The sequence below is a fragment of the Eretmochelys imbricata genome, chromosome 12 (assembly GCF_965152235.1).
Source record: "Eretmochelys imbricata isolate rEreImb1 chromosome 12, rEreImb1.hap1, whole genome shotgun sequence".
In the NCBI taxonomy this organism is placed as follows: Eukaryota; Metazoa; Chordata; order Testudines; family Cheloniidae; genus Eretmochelys; species Eretmochelys imbricata.
This window is the reverse complement of record NC_135583.1, coordinates 42,725,088-42,746,684: the sequence shown is the minus strand read 5'-3', so window position 1 is coordinate 42,746,684 and position 21,597 is coordinate 42,725,088. Positions and strand designations below refer to the sequence as shown.

The following is a 21,597-nucleotide window of genomic DNA, read 5'->3' as shown; positions in this document are numbered from 1 at the left end:
AAATGTACACAAAAGGGTTTTTTCTTTTAAATCTACCATACTGCTTCAGTTCATTTCCAATGCAACAATCTACTCAACACCAAAAATGGTCATATCTATCATAAATACAGAAAGTCAGTTGTTTTAAAACTTATTTTTAAGCTCCAAGTCCTCAACACTCTTTGTGTTTTTTTTCTGAAAAGTGGGAGTGCTTAACTTTTCCCCTTGAAATTGGCTTCATCAGAAAAGCTACCCTTAAAATCCCCAGAAAGCGAAAGCAGTTCACATTGTTTTTCTCTTGAATACTTTCTGCCCATTTTAAATTAAAAAACAACCTCCCCCCCAGCCCAAAACAACCCTCCCCAAACCCAACAAAACAAAATTCTTTTCTGGAACAAAAAACAAAACAAAACACCCAAAACAAACAAAAAAAATTATATATATATATATATATATACATACACACACACACACACACATATATATATATATATATAAAAACAATGATTCTGAAAACAGAACAAAGTGTGAGCGATTGACCTGAGAATAAAAAGACATTACATTTCTTTTTTCTTTTAGCAAGCCATTGGTATCTGAATGCTAAGATAGCAAGAAATTTAAACTGTAGCCCGGTGGGCTGCTTTCCCATACAGTGCATGCCGGCCTTTGCTGTGCTATCAATGTGGGGGCATTATTGGAAAAGGGCAATATACAAGGGGTTTAAGCTCCAAAGACATTAAGGAGGCAGTTTGGACTTTTGTCTCCCAGACCAACAGGACCTTCAAAAGGACAAATGTAAGAGAGGTTTTTTTGTTTTGTTTTTTTATTAAAAGAAAAAAAAATGTAAAACCCACCGGCATTGTTATATGGGAAAACAACCCACGCTTTTTCTTTTTTCTTTTTCTTTTTTTGGTTAGAAGCTTTGGAATTGCAGTTAGTCTATTTTTGAAATTGGTTTGTTATTAATTTTATTTAAATTCATTTTTGTATTGTTCATCTTCAAAGCTTACAATCTGAAGGTGTCCATTCCTACACTAGTTAGACCACTGTCCTTCGGGCAGCTGGGGTCTTTAGGCCCCTCCCCCGGGCTAGCCGGTCCATCTGACTTTTGGCTAAGATCCGTGTCAGACTCCTCCGAATAGTCGTCTGTTGGCATCGAGGGCTGAACCCCTGAGGTGCTGCATGAACTTGAGGTAACCGTTGGAGATGAGGAGAGAGGAGGGAAAGAAGGAGGCGGCGGCTTCCCAAGTGGAGCCCGGGAGAGCGCTTGAGGCCAAGACTTTCTGGAGGCGTGGGGGGAAGCTGAAGAGGAGGAGGAGGACAGAGGGGCTAGGGGGCTGTCGTTTGAGTGAGCGGCAGACTGCGAGGTAGATGCGGTGCTAGGATCGGGGAGGCAGGCAGAGTGAGGTAATCGACTGGGGTGCTCTTTGGCGTTTCTTGCTGCTCTGGTGATTGTTCGGTGTTTGTGAGGGGCTGACTCGAGATGCTGACTCAGGGCTTCGTCCCCGCACACTGTGCTCTCGCACGCCACGCACTGGTACGAGCTGCTGCCCTGGCCCCCGCCCGTGGGCACGTGGAGCACCATCTCCTGCAGGCTCGCCGCAGGCTGGCCGAAGCAGCAGAGGGACGTCAGGTGGTGGCTGGCCGCCTCCCGGTCGCTGAAGCCCGCCTGGCACTTGCGGCAGACCAGCTTGTACTGCACCTTTGGAACGATGAAGGGGTCACACAGGGAGTCCGCGCTGTTGCTTTCTGCTTCGGGCTCTTCTTGGGGTTTGGGCAGGAGGGGGGACACCTCACGGGGGGCGTTTTTCTGCTCTTCCTGTTTGGGGGATTCTTTGGCAGGGTCTTTGTCGGGGGGGGCAGCCCCCGGGGGGGCTGGGGTTTGGCTTCCTTTGGGCTGCGGCTGCACTTTCGGCGGCTGCTGTGGCTGCACGGGCCTCTGCTGCTGCTGCAGCGCCTCCTGCAGGCTCTGCTGGTACTGCTGGTACTGCTGCAGCAAGGAGCTGGGGGACAGGCCGAGCAGAGCCTGCGACAGAGCGGGGCTGTAAGGGAACAGGCCCTCCATGCCGTACATGGGCTGCAGGTACCCGCTCTGCAGGGCCCCAGGAATCTGAGGGGCGTAATAGGGTGAAAAGCCTGGGACAAAGTAGGGAAGGAACTGGCTTGTAAGCAAGGCTGTGGGGTCTGAATTCAAGGCAGCCTGCAGAGCCTGAAGCTGGGCAGGCTCCACCGCATACTCCATGGTGGGCAGGGGGGCAGAAAGGGTCGCTGCAGGGGCCTCTCCTTTCTCCTTCTTGGGCCCCGGCAGGGAATCCCCTTTCCCTTTAGGCGCCTTCTCCTTCTCTTTCATCTTCTCACTTTCCTTATCCTTGCGCGGCTGCTGCTGCGGGGCCAGGGCCACGGGTGCTTGTGCTGGAGTTGGGGAGCTCAGCGCGGCGGGGGGCTGTTTATTTGGTAATCCAGACGTGGGAAGGCCAGGTGAAGGGACGCTTGTGCTGGGCAGACCCATCAGGCTGGGTTTTGGAGAAGTTAAAGCTAAAGGGGGGAAGCAACAATAAAATCACTCAGCACCGTGCAGGTCTAAGAGCCCTACCGGGGGCTATGGCTGAGCAGGGAGGTCAGTCCACGAGCCAGGCTGGATCCCGGCAGCGTCACCGCAAGCAGGACAGGCCTGACGCCGGCTGCTCAGCCATGGGCCTGGCTGCAGGGGAGCAGCTCTGTAAGTGACACTTTTAACCTACAACGTACTTTAGAAACGCGAGGTCAGGGTGCTAGCCTGGGACTCCAGAGACCTGTCTTCAATTCCCTGCTCAGCCAGACTTCCTTTGGGACCTTGGGCAAAGTCACATGGCCTCTCTGTGCCTCAGTTCCCCCTCTGCACAATGCGGACAATAGCATTGCACTGCCTCCTAGAGGGGGTGTTCACACATACAGTAAAGACTTTCAGGAGCCCAAACTGTACAGGCCAGTTAAACACCGAAGAGTAATGAGTTCACCTGTCTGCTTTCCCTACCTAGTTTTGGCGACAGGGCTGTTTGACTCACCGTATTTAGCTGCCTAATACCTGGCACCAGAGATCAGCTTCCCATACCACTCCCACAGCAATAGGCCCGACTGTCCTGACCTGTTCTGGCTACAGGCAGAGCCCTGCCAGCCACGGAGGGAGAGGGCAGTGCTGACTTGGCAGAACGCCACGGCTGGACAGCAGCAGTGATGCGGGGGGGTTGGGTGCGAAGGTGCTGCAATTATTTTTCTGCTAATGAAAATAAGTTTTAGCCTAAAAATATTTCAAAATGACAAACAGCAGGAAAGAAGAGAATGGAGGAGGGGCAGACAGGGAAGGAAAGGAGTGGTGCAGAGCAAGAGAGGGGAGGGGAAAAGCAAAAGAACCGGCTAGAACAGGTACAAACGAGGAGCCCTCCTTTTCTTGTTTTTTTTGCGAGTTCACTGACTCCCACTGTTCTCCTTGAGGAAAGCAGATCTTCCCCTAACGCCAGTGTCCAACCACTGGAAGACCTCTCCCTGCCCCCACGGTCTTTTCCTAGTTTGCTAAAATCCCTCTCAATGGTTGCAGAATGCAGACAAGTGTCTGCTTTCCTAGGAAATGTTACATGGATATGAAGTACAGAATCCCCTTGATACTAGAGATGCTTGGAATGTCCCTTATTTGGCCAGGACAGATGAATGTCTGCCACAATCCATTATTTAGGAACTGCTGGAGGGTGTCCAAGGGGTCGGAGAGAGAGCAGCCAGAGGAATATTGGCGAGGCCAGGGAAACCAGCAGAAAGGAATAAGCACTTGCATTGTAACTTCTTTCATGTATAAAGTGATATGATATATGTTGTGTCCAGCCACAGGACTGGAAAAGCAAGTGAAAAAGCTGGTGATGGGGGGAGAACAGCTGGGAAACCATCGTAGATAACAAGAGGGGCAGGTAAAGAGACAACAATCCACAACTCTTTCACTAGCCAACATCTTCCTTAGGCAGTCAGACCATCCAATCCCAGATCAGCTAGCTAAGCGAGGAATATTGTGCACTGCAAATTGTAAGGGCTGGGAAAACTCTAAACTTCAGAGAGGCAAAAGCAGCAAATGTGTACCCCTGTTCTCCTCTCCTGTCCTGAGAAGGAACCAGTGTTCAGTGGCAAACTGGGAGAGTTTGTTTCTAAAAGCCACGCTTTATCACATGTTGAATGCCAGGCTGCAGCCAGTCACCACAATGACCTTTCCCTTCCCTGTCAGCTCTTTTTAGAGTGTAAGGCAGATATCTTCAAAGGCACCTGGCATTTCGATGGCCAATTACCAGTAAGCAGCTTGCAAAATCTCAGCCTAACCTCTTTGGGGCGGGACTATGCCCTCTTGTGTATCCGTACATCGCCTAGTGCACCGTGGGCTCCACTGCAAACAAACACTAGGGGGTCTGTCTGCACAGCAAAGAAAATCCTGCGGCTGGCCCATGCCAGCTCACTTAAGCCTCTGGGGCTTGGGCTATGGGGCTGTTCCATTGCTATGTAGATGTTCCAGGCTTGGCGGGAGCCCAAGCTCTGTGACCTTCCCACCTCGCAGGGTCCTAGAGTCCCAGACTTGGGTGGGAGCCTTAACATCTTAACAGCAATGGAATAGCCCTGCAGCTCAAGCCCCACGAGACAGTCAGCTGGTCCGGGCCAGCCATGGATGTCTAGCTGCTGAGTATGCGAATATTAGACATATGCTAATAATAGGATTGGAGCCGCAACTCAGATCCTTGGTCCTCTCGTTGCTGGCCTTTCTGAGATACAACAATCAGTCACACAGCCTGATCTGACTAGGCACAGGCCTCAATTTAGAAATGCTAGTTTGTAAGAATAGAAGTAATTAACCCCACAGAAGGGATTTTTAAATATAAATAGCTATGCGTGTGCTGCTATGGACTAAGCACAAGTGACTCCTTTATGGTAGTGTTGCCAACCCTCCACGATTGTCCTTGAGTCTCCAGGAATTAAAGATTAATCGTCCATTAAAGATTATGTCATGTGATGAAACCTCCAGGAATAAGTCGAACCAAAACTGGCAACCCTACTTCTGGTGATGGTACTACATATGTTCCCAGTGTCACAACAGCCAGAAGAGCTTGTGGTTAGTCAGACATCACCAATGGAATACAAGAACTGTAAGGTAACTCCTTCGGCAGGGATATAACTGGAGCATTCTCATGGATGGATCTGCTCTGGTCAGTACTGGCGACTCTTACCCTCTGTCTCTGTCCCAACCAAAAGCTGTGCCCAGTCACATCAAAGCATGAAGTCATTTTCCATTTCCTGTTTTGGTGCCGGCCAACCAGATCATCCCACGTCACCTGATCTGAAAGTTATCCCCTCTCATACCAGAGCTAACTAACTTCCCTCCAATTCATGTCCCATATCAATTATGGAATACCAGTCTTCCAAACACAAGGAGGGCTCCCCACTGAGAGACAGTTGCATAAACTGATCTCTGACTAATGAGGGTTAGGAGATCCTCCTCTAAGAGCATGTTCTCCTGTCACTGCCAATCGCAGGGTTTCTTGCACCTTCCTTTGAAGCAGGTGATATTGGCCACTGTTGGAGACAGGGTGCTGGACAAGAAGGACCTCTGGTTTGACCCAGACTGGCAATTCCTACATTCTTACACTTGGTTTCCTGCAGTAAATACTAGAGCTGGATAAATATTAATTTGAAATCTAAATAAATTTGCTTGTGTCACAGCTCTCTTTTGCCACATTTGGTCAGCTTTTGCAAGGGTAATTTTTACCAGCATGGATACCTGCCGGAAGTATATTTAAGATTTACTGCCTGTGAACGTTTATCTGATTATAAAGGTTACCCTCCTGCATTGAGGGAAGAGAAACAATACCACGTGCCTTTTGTGATGTATCACAACTAAATAACACAGCTTTAACAGCAAGCCACAGAGTACATGACATTAACAACAAGCCACAGAGCACACGGCATTTGCCAGAGATTTTCACCCGATGGTTTTTGAGAAAAAAAAAACAGCATCTGTTTGTGGACAAACTGCAAACAAATGAAAGGCAAAACTGCACAGAATAAATTATTCCCTACACATGATTCACTTATCTCTGCTGCATACTCTTATCAAAGTCTTTCTCAAACTGGAGTTATTCCTGCAGAAGGGACCCCAGCTCCCTTCCCAGGTGCGCGGTACTTATGGGTGGTTCCTGGGGTGTGGAATAGCAGAGTCTGCTACCATCGCTTCCCCAGGCCGACACAAAGTTGTGGTACCTTGGCATTCTAGGCCTGTTTTTTTTCCCTGACTGGAAAAGAAACCAAGGAAAGTCCCAGCTTGGGGAAGCAGAAAGAAGAAAAGCCTGAGGGAGCTGCACCACGGAACTTGTCTACACTAGTCTTCCCCCCTGAAATTTCCCATGGGTGCAGCTCCACTGGTGGTAGAAAAAGTGTAGACGTGCTGACTTTTTAACCCTTGTTACTAAAACTGGTGGGAAATGTTAGGGGAAAAAGGCCGAGTGCAAAGAAGGCCTCAAAGGAAACCAGTAACCCCACATTCCCTTTCTCTTAGAAGCTTCCCTTGATTGGGCAGGCTGGTGAGTCAAAAAACAACATATGAAGTGGGGTAACTAGAAACAGGTAATTTACTAGGCGGCAGAGGAAGCTGTTTCAATTTCTTCCAAATAACTGAAAATTCACAGTAGCAATTTGACTCTTTCTGAATGTCTGTCGTAATGCACACGAGACTCATCGTTGATGTCTCTGACAGAGACTTCTTCTACAGCTGCACAAGCTGCAGTTGTTCCTTCATCCAAAGGGCTCAAGAGTAGAAGGGAAAGTACCTGTGCCAAGCAAAGTCATTTTGAATATCAGAAAGGATCAACCTTCTTAAACTCTCTCCAGACTAGGGAGAGCGAGGCATGGCTATCGCAAAGAACCGAACAGACTGAGTTTCTAAATTCTTCTGTCCTTATTGGGTAAAAATTCATGGATCCATAAACCTCTAATGCTGTCTCTGCCTTACCAGGGTGGGAGGCTTTGGGCATACAGCCTTGATGTAGTTCCAAAGTTTATGTGGTATTTAGATATTCCCTTAAGGCAAGAACCTAGTATTGTGTGTGGAAGTAAATGCACCCTAATATATCCTCACAAAGGAGATGGATTAATAGTGGAACATGAAGCTGCTAGTTTTCCCAGCAGAAGGGATAGCCAGTAACAATATAGTCTCCAGGGCTGTGAATCTTCACTCTACGGTTGTTAATAGCTCGGGCAAAGGGAGTTCTGCTGAAAGGGCTTATAGCATCAGTCCTGTCCACTGCCGTTGGCACACAAGCACCTGAAAAGGAAAAGTCTCCTGATGCCTTTAAGGGGAAATAAAACAAACGCTTTCATTTTCTCATAGGCAGGGCCCATGTTTTCAGGGATCCCACAGCTGTGAGATTTGCTGCAGCATCCAGCCCTTCCCGCAGATGTGTGCTGCAGAATCTAACCCTTCGTTTAGGGAAATTCCAGCCTTACAGTTACAAACTGTTCAAAGGTGAACTGAGCGCAAACTGATGCAGAATCAGGAAATACTGCAGACAGCCAGAAATAGGCCTGACTTTAAGCTGTGCCTCTTAGGAGAGACAGCTCAGGAGGTGAAAGGTCACCTTTGTACCTCCCAAAGCCTGAGCTGGGTCAGGGCAAGAGGGGCAGCATAAGGCCATTCCTGGCAGGAGAGAGCCAGCTGCTTCTAGCTCCTTTACACCACAGCAGCAGCATAAGGGCCAGAATACAGTCAAGAACTGGGGCAAGTAGCTCTCAGTGAGGTGCAAAATGCCCCATTTATCTTTGTGTGCTGTGGATTCTGAAAACTAATTATAATAATTTAAATGCTAGTATCGTTAATCATCTAGGGGCACGCCTACACTGCAGTAACACACTCACAGATGGCCTGGGTCAGCTGACTTGGGCTTGCGGGACTGGAGCTATGGGGCTGTAAGACTGCGGGTAGCTGTTTAGACTGGGGCTGGAGCCTGAGTTCTGGGAGCTGCAAGATGGAAGCGTGCTGGAGCCTGGGCTCCAGCACAAGCCCGAACCTCTACACCGCATCTTACAGGCCCACAGCCTGAGCCCCACAAGCCAACGCGGGCATTGAACTGCCGTGTAGGTACATCCTAACTCCTGATTTTAGCAGGCTCATCCAGTCACATACTTACCCACTGCTGGATGCAGAGATCGATACTGGGGCTGGTGCAGCTGGGTGGACTGCTGCTGTCAAAAGTGGCTGGAGTGGGACGCAATGGATTCAAGAACTGCAAATATTTTCAGGTGAATTTTGCTCTTGCCCACAGCAAGGAAGGAAAGAGGAACTGTATCCCCTCTCAGTGCCAGTCCCAAACCGCCCCCAACTTCAAAGGTTGAAAGGCCTTCCACCTGTCTAAAGAAGGGATTATTTAGCAGTGGGGACTCTGGGTTCTCCAGACCTACCAAAGGAGGTGCTTGCCTGCAATGGAACCGTTTGAGTAGCAGCTGGCAGTCTGTAAGTGTGTGCAATTCCCTTGACGCTGCAATCCATATACCAAAGGTGTAAACACCCCACCCCCATTCCACTATACCTCCACAAGACTCACTCACAGTTGACTTCCAAAGAGAAGGAGAAGAGAGAGGGTCAGTGTGGCTCTCTGGAGGCAATTCACTCAGAGGACCAGTTACCTTGGGTAAGTGATCCTTTCCTTGCCTTCACAAAGGTGGACTGCCGGAGAGTAGCAGTGGGCTGCTTGAGGATGTGGGCTAAGGAGCCCTGGAGAGTTCAACAGTGATTGAAGCAATGCCCTTCTGAAGCCAGCATCTGCTCTGGATGCTGTCTTGAGACAACAATGATTTGTGAAGGTGTGAATTGAGCTTTGTGTAGCAGCCCTATGTATTTCAGATGAGGGCATAATATGGATAGTGCCACTGAAGATGCTGTTCTCTAGTTCAGTGAGCCCTGAGATGTTCAAACACAGGAGCAGCAGCTAATTCATAGCATTCCTGGATGTACAGTTTTATATGCTTAGACAGCCTTTGAGTTGAGACGGCTTGACCTCTGGAGTTTTCTCTAAAGACCACCAATTATCTGCTTGACTTCTAAACAGGGTAGTCCTTTCTAAGTAGCAGCTGATTGCTTTAAATGGCCAGAGTATGTAGCCTCATCTCCCCAGGATACTGATGGGGCTTTGGAACAAATAAAGATAGTGATATAGTCCAAAGTGAAAATCTGATACAATACTGGTTAGAAATTTGAGCTGAGGCTTAAGACAGACCAATGCAGTATAAGGTGGGTTGGCCAACAAGGTCTGCCATTCTGAGAACACTGAGACCTTCAGCAGGAAGTGATAGAGGAAGAAAGATCCCATGAACGAAGAGCCCCTCTCTGAGTATGTAGAAGATGAAATACATGGTACAAGAACCAGTAAAACCCCTGAATGGGACAGCATATGCTTGTAAGAGCCAGTAAAATGGTTCCATCAGGGGTCCTTTCACAGGGACACGATAAGCACAAACAGTGATGGAGCAGACCTTCGCCATGGCTGAGAATTGCTTTGCCCGTTAGCAAAGCCACGGTCTCTAGTATAACTTCTAGTGAGGGTTTTCTGGACTCCAGCAGTGCTGCCCTAATCTCTTCAGCTGAAGACAGCCTGCCCTAAAAATTCAGAAGTCATGCTGTCAGGTGAACACCCTGCTGTTTGGATGGGATAAAGGATCTTGATTTGAGGGAGGTGGAGTGGATGATCTTTGGAGAGAGCCAGAACAAGCTGTGCTGTACGTAGTCTGGCACAACTAAGGTCATACTAGCTTTGTCCTGTCAAATCTTCCTGCCTCTTGTGCACTGGGGATCCCTGTCAGCTCTCAAGCAGAATTTTAGACATGGTTATTCTGACTTGGAGCAAACTAGTTCATGATGAGCTCATCCTGCAAATATCAGAAGAGCCAGTGAGATCCAGAAAAACTACTCATGCTGATTTGCAGCCTTCAGAGTTGGGGTTGTTGGCTAAAATAGTGTTTAAGGGTCCTTCATTGTGAATGCATCATTCTCATGGTTTGCTTCCTGACACAAACTCCCTGTCTGTTCAGGTAATATACCACAACCATAGTATCTGAGAGAATCTGCACAGAATTTTCTTTGATCCTTGGGAAATGGGACCTGAGAGCCAATCTGACGACTTAAATCTTTAGCAAATTTGTACAGGCCTGGACTCTTCAGGTCTCTGTGACTATGAAGACTCAAAGCTCCTGGTGTACCCGTCAACTCAGATTGTAATTATTATCTAACGAATGAGAGCAGAGAAAGGTATCCAGGTTAAGACATTCTCTGGTAGCACTCATCACAGAAGACAGCCTATGCTCTACTGAGACGAAATAAAGAAGGAGCAAGTCTCCTCCAGGACATGAATTACCCTCTGTAAAACTGGGAGCTTGTACGCCAGTATTCCAGGTATCGATGTACCTGCGAGATCAGACACCAGACGTACCTGTAAAACCAAGCATTTGAGGAATGCCCTCAGGACTGCTGCCAGCCTGAAAGGGTACGCCCTGCACTGGTAGTGTTTTCTGCCCATCATAAACCTGAAGCACGTCCTGTGCCTTTACCTTCTTGAGATGTGGAAGTAGCACCTTGAAGGTTGAGGGTGCAGAGCAGGGGTTATGCTTCCTAAAGAAGCTATGTATTATTTGATTTTCCTTAAATATTGGTTTAATTCATGGAGGTCCAGGATAGGATATAGGCCAGCACTTCGTTTCAGTATAATAAACTTTTCCTGCACTGTCCTGTAGCACCACACTTGTATGGTTCCCGTCATCATGAGGATCAAGACCTCTTCTCACAATAGTTTCTTCTGAGAAAGTACCCTGAAAAGGGAAGGTGGTTATATTTTGGCATGGCTTTGAACCTAAGGGAGAACACCCCATTCAATGACCTCTAGGGTTCAAGAGTTAAAGAAATGGCTTTCTGTGTTTGGGATAAACAGTTCCCAAAGAGAGGAGTAGAACAGGAAGGTGTGCAATGGTCTAAATCTCTTAGAACTGGTGTGGAGTCCTCCAGCACACCTTTATGCTTGCTTAGCTATAGCAGGACCTGCCATTGGGTCCCCAGAAGTAGATGCCATTCATTAGGTGAGGCTGAAACGACAACTAAGGATGTTTGCAGAATAATTCAAATATTTCCCTGGGGAACTATAGAATATAGCACATAGGTATATACAATCTAACTTCCTAGAAACTGAGTCAACAGAGGCAGGGTGTTTCAGACTTCTTTGGCTGGTTTCAACAGATCTTCATTAATAGGCTAGAAAGTTCTCTCTCTCTTCCTTGGAATTCTGTGAATTCTTGAACTTGGCAACTGCAGGAATCTCCAGAGCTACCGCCATTCTGCCTATCTTGCCCCTGAAAGGCCTAGGCATCACGCAGAGGAGAGGAAGAAGTAGTTAAGACAGTCTCATCCAAGGATGAGGGAAAAAGGGTGCCTCTAAAGGGTCTCCCACCAGTTCTCCTTCCTCCTCTGAGCTAGAGTGACTGAGGCATAAATACTGCAAGGGATGCAGAAACAGCAGGCTACAGGATCCAGACAGCAGCCTGGAGGAAGAGACTTCCTGGGGAAAGGAGACTCTGATCTCTTATCATCGCTTTCCAATACAGGAGATGGAGGATCATAGGTCCCAAAAGCTCTAACTGTGCCCATATTGAGGAAATCCTAGGTAAAACACTGTAGCTATCCAAGATGCCTTCTGGTGCTCCTCTGAGGTGTACCTGCAGCAGAATGTTAAAGAACTTGCTTTTCTTGAGTTCAAGACTTCTATGGGACTGAGTTGCGATCTGGCAGGAATTGTGGACTCTGCAGTCTGATGGCATTGGCTTAGTCTAGAATTGGGGCTCCTGTGGAGGATTTGTCCATATGGTGCCAGGGAGAAGACAGCTCTGGAAAGAGCTTGACAAATCAGAAACCATTTGACACATCCTAAGAAGAACAGTCAGGTGCAGCACTTAGGGCAGGTCCAAGTCCTCGGACATGTCCTCCTATACAGTCTTCAAAGAATGGTCTCTCTTATTCCTTTGGCCATGCCAATCTGATGAGTGTTCTCAGGGAGATGATATGGCCATTCTGAAGAGGTCCTTTTCTGAAACCCCGATAGTCCAGGGAAAACACGCTGTGCTCCAGCTAGACTCGATAGTAGGGTCTTTGCTAGAACACTTTTTCTTACTACGTGGCTTCCTCAAACCACTGGCACTGTAGAAGGTGCTTTCCCTAGCTCCATTCAAAGAACTGCTGTAATAACTGGGGCCTAGTAGGCCTATCTCAGTTGTGAGCCTAACTGTGGGAAAGCGGATGGAAATGTATGAAATGGTTCTAGTCACCCGTAACAAGAAACGTGGATGGGAAAAGGTAACAAAAGTGCAACTCAGCCTGTTACAGAAGATTGTTTATAAAAATCAGTAAGGGGGGGGGGGGAGGAGGAGACAGTCTAAACAAATAGGATTAACGATACCACTCAAGGACTTGTTGAGATCATGCCTGGTAAACAAGAAGAGGAAGGGATTGGAAATCCGTGATCCAAAATTGGTGTGTTGGAAATTAGGCCTAATTGGTGAACGTAATGAGAGCATGGGCTATTATGCCCATCACTCCCTTCTGAAGTCCTTAAAAGAAAAAACTTTTCAGAGAAAACCGGGAAATGCGAGTGCAACAATTGCTGAATGAAAAGACGGAGTGAGCTTCATCATCACGGCTGCTACCTCCACAATCTCCTGGGGCTCTGGGATTTACCACCACATCCTTGCACCTTGGTGATCCTAATCCCAAAAGATGTGTTGACCACACTGGGCCAAGAGAGGAACCCAGATGATATCACCACCTCCAGTGGCTCTGGCTAAATCCCAACCACCACCTGAGATGTAAGTCTTTGTGCCTCCCGCTCCATTTGTCTGTTTCCTTCCCCATCTAATTTCTTCTCTTTCCTACCTCTCTCCTCTTGCCTTCTGTCTAAGGACAGTGTGATTTAGCTGGCCAAGACTGTATGTTTTGCAACACTGCTGTAAGTCTGTGACCAGAGAGGCAGCAAAAGCAATGCCCTAGTTAGCCTGACACTGATACAAGTTTGCCAGGTCTCGGGAGTGGCCAAGACTGCGTGCTATGGCTGTGTTGCTCAGTGAGACTGCAAATGTGAATCAACACCAAAGACAAGTTGCATTTTCAAATCTTTGGTGTTCTTGTCTCTCCTATCTTGTGGGAGTTTGTTTTGTTTTGTCTTCTAGGAAATGGGATTGGACTGTAACAGCAACAAATAACCACAGCTTAAGACCATATCAACTAAGTTCTCTTTTCCCCTCCAAAAAGCACTGTTATTACCATCTCTAAAACCATCTAAAAGACTGTCAAACAGGAGGAGCTTCCTTTTAAAAAACTCTCTTCAGCTAGAGGGAATGGGAACAAGAGATGTTGTTAAAATGAAAGCCTTACTTATTTTACATTTCATATGCTTTCAACTCCCCCCTTCTTTTCTATATCTTTAATAAAAGGTTAAAGATTTTTAATGGTGTGTTTGCCACGCCAATAAGCGCCCCGAGCTCTCTGTATTCCAAACCCTGGAGCTTGTTTAAAACTGTTTAATGCTGGACAGTTTCAGGATCTCCTTGTTAGGAGAAGGTATCCCTGACTCATGCACTATACCAGAGAGCAGCTTCTGGAGCTGAATCTTATAGTCCTTTTGGGTCCTGTAACAGCTATGGCAATTTCCTTCAATATCTTTGGGAGATCTTACAGTATTAAGTCAATGTCTCATTGTGGGCCAGGGACTGTATGTAGTTCCATGGAGGAGGGGGACCACAGCCCTCCAGGAACAAAGAAAAGTGGGGTGGGGCCAGGGGGTTATTTGGCAAATTCCCTGCTGTAACACCTCCAGAGAGCTACCATCTTCTGGGGAGGCTCACGTACACTAGTTCGAATTGCATTCACCAGATGCCAACAGACAAAGAAAAGACTTTTGGAAAAATGGCCTAAGTTTAAACTGATTAAGGACCTTCTTTCCATGACTGCTCCAGCTGGTGAAGGAAGAGGAACGGAGGGACCACTGGGGAAGATGGAGTATTCATACTCTCTGTTTATGGAAAGTAGGCCATAAGGGAATTGTATTTCCCTTTTACTGCCAACTATTGCTCAAAAAGAATCCGTGGCTGCCTCGATAGGCATGTAGGTACTATTGTAAGGCACTCTGAAGGCTAAAAACCACCAGATTTTCTATCACCATTTCTACAATGCAGTTTGTGTTGTCAATACAAACATCTGCAATATACTGAAAATTTGGGAGCAGCACTAAATTGAACTTAATGTAAAAAGAAACAACACAACGGATATTGTTTTGACTGTATTATTCCTTTTCATATTCAATTCAATAAAAGCTTCAATTTTCATGTTACTTGAAGGTGCTGGAGAATTTACAGGATGTGTCAAAGCAAGCAGGGGTCCTTGCCCCAGAGTACACAGGGACTTGCCTACCGGATATGGAGAGACACAGCGAGTTAGTAAATCTCTTGCCTTGCTAGAGAACATGGATTAAGGAACTAGAGGCAAAATAACTACTCTTTATAGCCTGCCAATTAACATAAGAGAACAGAGGGCTCATGAACCTGATTTCAGGCATTGCCAAGGAAACAGCCATTTGTACTGAAGACGCAATACCAGGGAAAATGTCACATTTGAGCAGAGAGATGATAGTTCCAGAACCCACCTGTGTTGGATGGAGTGAAGCCTGGCAAGGATGGGCTGTTGAGGCCTGGGAGCAAGACTGGAGGGATGCCCTGTAGTGCTGGGTACGCAGTAGGAAGGTTAAGAGCTTGTAGAGGGGTATTATCAAACATGCCCTGCTGTTGAGCTGCCAGACCAAGAACCTCATTGGCTTTTTTGATCCGGTCCAACTCCTGCTGAGCCATCAACTGACGTACAGTAGCGGGGTCAAAGTACTCCTTCTCCTTATCCAACTGGCTTCCAATGGTGTCTTTAACTTTGGAGATATGCTGTTGAGAGAAGATATGGTCACGTACAGACAGCCGAGCGCTGTACTTGATGCCACACAAAGTGCACTCTGTTTTGGGTCCCTCATAACTTGTTTGGTTTATACCAAAATGCTTGGCCATGCTTAGCTTGGACTTCTTCTCCTTTGCCCTAGCATTCTGGAACCAGACCTGAACAACTCTCTTTGGCAGTCCAATGTCATTACCTAGGACCTCACACTCCAGCATGGTAGGCGTCCTGTAGTCGTTAAAGCATGACTTTAGGACTTTTAGCTGGAGATTAGTCATCTGAGTGCGAAAGCGTTTCTGCCCTGGCCGATCCCCACTGTCTCCAGACTTGCCTGCTGAACCACTGGCACCAGGGCTGGGTGAGCAGGGGTCTGCAAGGCTGGAGGTTTCGCTATAGTCCACAGTACCTTCATTGTCATACTCTTTACTATAAAAGCTGGGAGCTGGGCTGACAAGGCCAGAAGACAATCGATCTTCATACTCAGACATTGCTATCATGGCAGCCTTTGTCAGGCCCTCACTAGGTCCTGATGTTGATTTGATTTCAGTTGCAATCCCCGTTGCACTATCATTGTCTGCATTGCCTTCATCTCCTGTTGTAGTGTCTGTGATTGCAGTGTTGACTGAAGAGCAGTCATCATTGTCCAACTTTGCTTGGTCAAAACTCAGATTAACTGAGGATATGGAGGGGCTTTCAAAGTCTTCTATTCCTTCCACTTTAATGGAGGACGGACTAAGCAGAGTTCGAGGTGAGAGCTCCATAGTTTTGCTTGCTGGTGAAAGAGGAATACCCTGACCATCATTACTGGTTGGTGGCAAGTGGGAAAAGCTTGCTCCATCAAAAATGTCCCCCTTCATTTGGAGTCCTCCATCACAATCCAAGAGCATAGCAGACAAAGTCAAGTTGTACCCAGCTCTCTTAGCCTCGTGCCAATGACGGGATCGGATATGAGCTTCCAGAGCCGTCTTTGCTTTAAAGAGAGCTCTGCAGAAAGGACACCGTCTATGGGCTTGGGCAGGACCCACAGCTCTAAACTGCCCTTTCCTTTCCCGTGCTCGAGTGTTCTGAAACCAAACCTGCACAACACGTTTCTTCAAGCCCACCTCATGCGCAATGTGATCCAACATCTTCCGTGTTGGGTTAGAGTCGAGCAGGTACTTTTGGTACAGAATTTCCAGCTGTTCTGGGGTAATAGTTGTCCTTAGACGCTTATCTCTCTGAGGTTCTTCTCCGCCAGTCCCACTGTCATTTTCCCCAGGGCTTGCACTGGCCTTTTCCTCCAGCTTTCTCTTCAGAGTGTTCATTGTAGATGTTGGGGTTGAGGGTGAAGTGGCTGAGCTTGCTGGAATCTGAGGTAGAGTTCCAGATAGCAGCTGGCTTGCAAGTAGTGGATTACTGGGGTCAAAAAGCATGAAAGGCATATCTAGCGTCCTGTCCAGAAACTGCGGATGGATAAACTGATTTTGTGCACTCAAAAAATGAAGCTGCTGATGCTCCTGCCAATGCTCAAAGGAGGGAAATGCCAGTTTACATTGGTCACACTGGTACGGGATTAATTGAGGAGGTAGGTTTGCTAGTTGTTGCGGGGTGGACGTATGAAGGGGCTTGAGGGAAAGATGTGAGAGTTGAGATGGACTTGGGCTTGATTGTGGCAAAGGACACTGGGGTGGTTGTGCCTGTGGCGGAGGCTGTTGTTGTAATGAGGATGGGGGGGATAATGGTGAGATCTTTTGGTGTGTTGAACTTGTCTTCTGTTCTCCTTGGTCTTGCTGCTGCTGAGGCTCTTGCTTTGGTTGCACTTGCTTGTCTGGAGTTTGGTTTTGCTGTGTACTTGGAGGTTCAGATTGCTTTGGTTTCTCATCTGTAGCTTCTATTTTAGAACTATACACGGAGGAGTCATCTGCCTCAGCTGTGAGCTGCAAGAAGGCTGAAGAGGTTGCATTAGCTGAGGATGTGGGGGTGCTGTAAGCTTGAGAGGGCATTGGTGTGCTGCAGGAGGAACTGGTTGGCGTCAATAGCTCCATTGCATCCATAGAGTCTTCATTCTGGCTATCATCCTGTCCATCCTCATCCTCATCCTTATAACAAAGCTTTTTCTGGTGTTTGATAAGATCAAAAATGCGCTGAAAGACAAGACTACATTTTTTGCACTGGTAGTTTAAGTTGCTCGTTCGAATGTACCTGTCATTTGTAAGCTCCCGCCGTTCTCCATCTTTGCCTTCTCCTTGGTTCTCATAGTTTTTCCTAGCTTTCTGACGGGCGTTCTGGAACCACACCACTATAACCCGTGTAGGGAGGTTCAGCAAATTAGAAAGTTGTTCAAATTCATCATCCTTTGGATAAGCATTAGCATCAAAAAAGTCCTGCAGGACTCTGAGCTGGTAATCGGTAAACCGTGTCCTGGAGGACCTCTTGCTTCCCCAGTATTCGTGCTTTTGAGGTTCTGGAGAGGGAGGCCGTGAGTCTATCTTCAGTTCTTCCAGGCTGGTAATTGGAGGATTGCTGAAGTTGTATGGGGAATCCTTGTTGCGCTGGCGTTCTTTGAACAGAGTGTTTCTAAACCAGTGTTTTATCACTTTCTGTGGCAGTCCAGACTTGTCTGCCATCTCTTTGATCTGTTCCTCACTGGGAGAGTTGTTGATATCAAAATACTGCCGAAGAACTCTGAGCTGGTCATCTGTGATCCGAGTACGTGGCCTCTTGTTCTGCTGTTGCTGTAGAAGGCTAGGGTTGAGCTGATGTTGATACAGCTGAGCCAGGTCCGCAGGTAGAGAGTCTACAGGACCAAGCTGAGGTGGTAACTGGGCAGGTAATGTTTGTAGTGGCATAGTTTGCATCATAAGTGGTGAAAAGATGGGCAGCTCCATTGGCATAGAGAGCTGGGTGAGTGGCACAGATGGCTGGGCTGGTGCAATTGTAGGAGAAGTAATAGGTGGAGCAGAAGTAGGAATGGCAGGAGTGGAAGCTGGCTGCGGAGGTGCTGTAGGGAGTGGAGGTGGAGGTGGAGGAGGAGGTGGAGGTGGCTCTGGAGTCTGAGGTCTCAGTGGATACAGTTTATCATAGTGCTCTCTGTACTGCTTGGCAAACCTCTCCAGCTGCTTAAAAGGGAAGTAGTGTTGGTGAACGTGCTCTTGGTGACTCTTTAGAATGAGGATGTTTGAGAAAAACTTGCCACATGTGTCACATTCAAGCTTTTCCAAGTTCTCACCCTGCTCTGTCTTCCCATTTTTCTTTTGCACCTTCTGCTTGTTCTCGTTGTACTGAATAACCAGCTCAAAGCCAAAGTTTTCTAGCAAGGCTTTTGTGGCATTGCCTCTTGCATCAGATGCGATACGTGGAGGAAGTAGGGAGGGTTCTGAACTATTGCCTGGGGCAAAGTCTTTCTTGTCTTTGGGCTTTAGGTTGTCAGGCAGAGACTCTTTAGACAATGAACTGCTGTCTCCCCTCTCTGCATTTTCCCTTTCCCTCTGGGTTTCTTTTTCCTTCTCCTTAATAACAGATTTGTTTTTTTTCTCGTGATGCTGGCTCTGTTGTATATGGACAGAGTGAGACTGTGACAAAGATAGTTGGCCTTGCTGCTGTTGTAATATCTGTGTATGGCTCTGCTGTGGGAGCTGAACTTGAGCCTTTAAATCTTCCAGCAAATTTGGACCAGTACCAGATAGTGTCAGAGCACCACTGGTCACAGGTAAGCTAACTTCTGGATTGAGCTGGAACTCAGCACTGGGGATGTAAAATGGAAACAGAAGATGCTGCTGTTGCTGAAGCTGGAGTAGGGTTTCTGTGGTCATGGGGAAATGTGGTAAGAGAGCAGGGTTGAACAGCTGAGACTGCAGGAGAGCAGCTTGCTGCTGCAGCTCTTGCTGGAGGTGGGCCTGGACTTGGGCTTGCGCCTGTGCTAAGGTCTGAGCTTGCTGCTGCTGCTGCTGCTGCCTGGATGCAATCATGTCAGCCAGTTTCTTCCGGTTGACGTCCTTAGGCTCGGAAGGGGAGGCGATGTTCGCGCTAACGGGGTTACTCGACGGTGCGATTCCCACACTCTCACCGGATCCCTGCTTGAGTGAACCAGGGACGGGAGCTGGGCCAGCGCTGCTGGTGTTGGCGGCTGTGAAGGTATTAGAGCTGCTAGCACCCACTGGACTTGGTGTGGACGAACCCAGAGAGATGCTGTTGCTGCTGCCAGTTCCGTTACTACTGCCACCGCCACTAGCTGCCTCCAGCTTGGCAGCTCGAGCCTTTGTCTGGTGCAAGACAGACCTCATGTGGATCTCCAGCGTAGAACTCTGGCTGTAGGCCACATTGCAAGTATTGCACTTAAAAGGTTTGTTGTCTGGACTGCTGGTAGGTTCAGGTTGCCCAGTAGCAGATTCCTGAAGGGCTCTTTTCAGTTTATGCAGATGAGAGACTGAATTGTAATGGACCAAAAGAATGTTCTTTTGTGTGAAAGATTCTTTGCAGACTGTGCACTTGTATGGGCGAGATGGGTCGAGAAATTTCTCCATGGTGAAATTAGGACCTTTTCTGAAAGGTAGGGCCCTCTTAGGTTCCAAGCCAGAGTCTTCTTGTACTGACCCAGAATCACTGCCAGTAGGACTCTGTTTATCTTCTAGGTCACTCTCTTCCTCTTTATCATCTTCAACAATGATAGTATGGTCATCAGCCAGCGAAGGATCACCCATAGCTAGGAGGTCTCCATTGACCAAAAGCCCACTGTAAAGCTGCTGAATGTCTGCTTCACTCAACTCCAGATGACTTGTCTCCAGGTGCTTCTTCAGAGCTTGGAAGGTTCGGAAACTGCGTTGGCAAAGACAACACATAGTAGCTGCTCTGATTACATGGTACTGAGAATGAAGCTGCAGCTTCTCGATGGTTTTGAAGGCCAGGCTGCACTGGTTGCAACGGTACTTGTAGACGTGGCGATCGGATACTGGCAGTTGGGGCCGTTTAGCATGAACTTCATTGAAATGTGTCTGAAGGGCCGCTGAGCTTTTGAACACCTGGCTGCACCCCTTCTTCCAGCAAAGAAAGCCAGAGTCCTCTCTGGTGGAGCTCTGATCGGCAGGAACAGGTTTGGACTCTCCACTGTGCTCTATGCTCTCAGATGACAGGAGGCCTTTTCCTGGGTCCTCAGAGGTCTCTGAAAACAGAACCGGAATAAAAAGGGTGAAGTGATGAAAGGAAGATACAGTTTAGACAGGACTTGTCTCTGTCACTCATTTACAATTTAAATAAAAATATAAATCATTATTCATTTCTTAATTTACATCTGATCCAGTACTTCCTCCCCCGGCCACAAACAGTGTCATTTTCCTTCACCACTACTTCTGCTGAGGCTGTTACTTCTCACCAAGTATTTAGTTAGCCTCCCCGCTGCCCAAGATTACCACAGCCTATGATGTAGCTCAACGGCCCTCTCATAAAACATACCTTCCCCTTCTGTAAGCAGGCTACTGCCCCATAAGAGTGTGTGGCCATTCCTTCCCATCAGTCTCAGAGGGAGGCCATGCCTCCTCGCTACATGCCAGCACATTATCTTTAGTGCAGAAGGACAGACGTTCCCCCTAATATTCAGCCTAAATTTTCACTTTCTTAACTTCACCTCATTATACATGTTATGCCCCACTGCACAACCCTAAATAAATTTTTCTTCCTCCTTGACTTTTACACCTTTTGACTATCTGTGGACTGCACACATCTCCCACATGATGGTTGTTCAAACAAACCGGGCATATTTACCACCCTTTAATTCCTCCCCAAATTAAACCCTGTGGTCCCATAACTATCTTTGTTACTTTTCCTTGCTGTCCCGTCAGCTTGTCAAAGTCTTGCTGATAATGATGTGCCAAGAACTAAACATACGTTGAGGCTCAGGTCCACTAACGCTGCAAAGAAAGAGTGAAATTCAGCCCCTGCTGTTCCCGACTCCACTGAAGGCTGCTATGCCCCAGGAGAACTCAGCCTTTTGGGGAAGGGCAAGCAACCGTTCCACTGCCATCTTTCCTCCAGGTTCTACCCAAGAGAGAAGAAGAGTTCTAGCAGGGGAGAGATACTCCTATTGGTGGAAGCTGAGGAGGGGATTTGAGGAATCAGCACATCTCCAGCAGCCCAAGCCATGCCATTGGTGTCCTCTCTGGAACGGTGCCGTTCACATGCAAGCCCTGTGCAGAAAGGAGGTGGTGGTTGTCTTAATCCCAAACTTCCTTATAGGGCTCTCCCACTGTGGTCCCTGCACCAGGCTTGACACTGACAGAATCCGACCTAGAGACTATCACCTCCCCATTTGGAGACTAGGGGCCTCACCTATGTACCCAAAACTGTAGTGTCCTTTTTTTGCTGCCATATCACACTATAGTCAGGATTAAATAACTGACCACTGTTACTGGTAGGCATGACTTTACAACAATAACGAAATAAAAAAGGCCAATGTAATTTTGAGCTGCCTTGCTAACATGCCTCAACTGTGGTGTTACTTCAGTGAAATTAGCTGCTTCCTGTTAGATCTCCTGCTGTCTGCACTGGTCTTTGTAATGAATGATCTGTAGCAGAAACTGCATGGGCAAGGGATTGCAATGAGGCCTTTTTCTCTCAGTGCATGGGAA

The 21,597-nt window shown here is 47.5% G+C and overlaps 1 protein-coding gene across 1 annotated transcript in view; it reads right to left on the bottom strand.

Moving 5' to 3' along the window:
- Window positions 1–363: 363 nt before the first annotated feature.
- Window positions 364–21,597, bottom strand: part of ZFHX3 (zinc finger homeobox 3) — a 185,654-nt gene continuing 164,420 nt past the window's right edge. The window contains exons 8-9 of the mRNA XM_077831316.1: window positions 14,706–20,135; window positions 364–2,514 (exon numbers count right to left, since the gene is read on the bottom strand). Coding sequence (XP_077687442.1) covers window positions 986–2,514; window positions 14,706–20,135 — 6,959 coding nt within the window. The 3' untranslated portion in view covers window positions 364–985. The remainder of the gene's footprint in view (window positions 2,515–14,705; window positions 20,136–21,597) is intronic.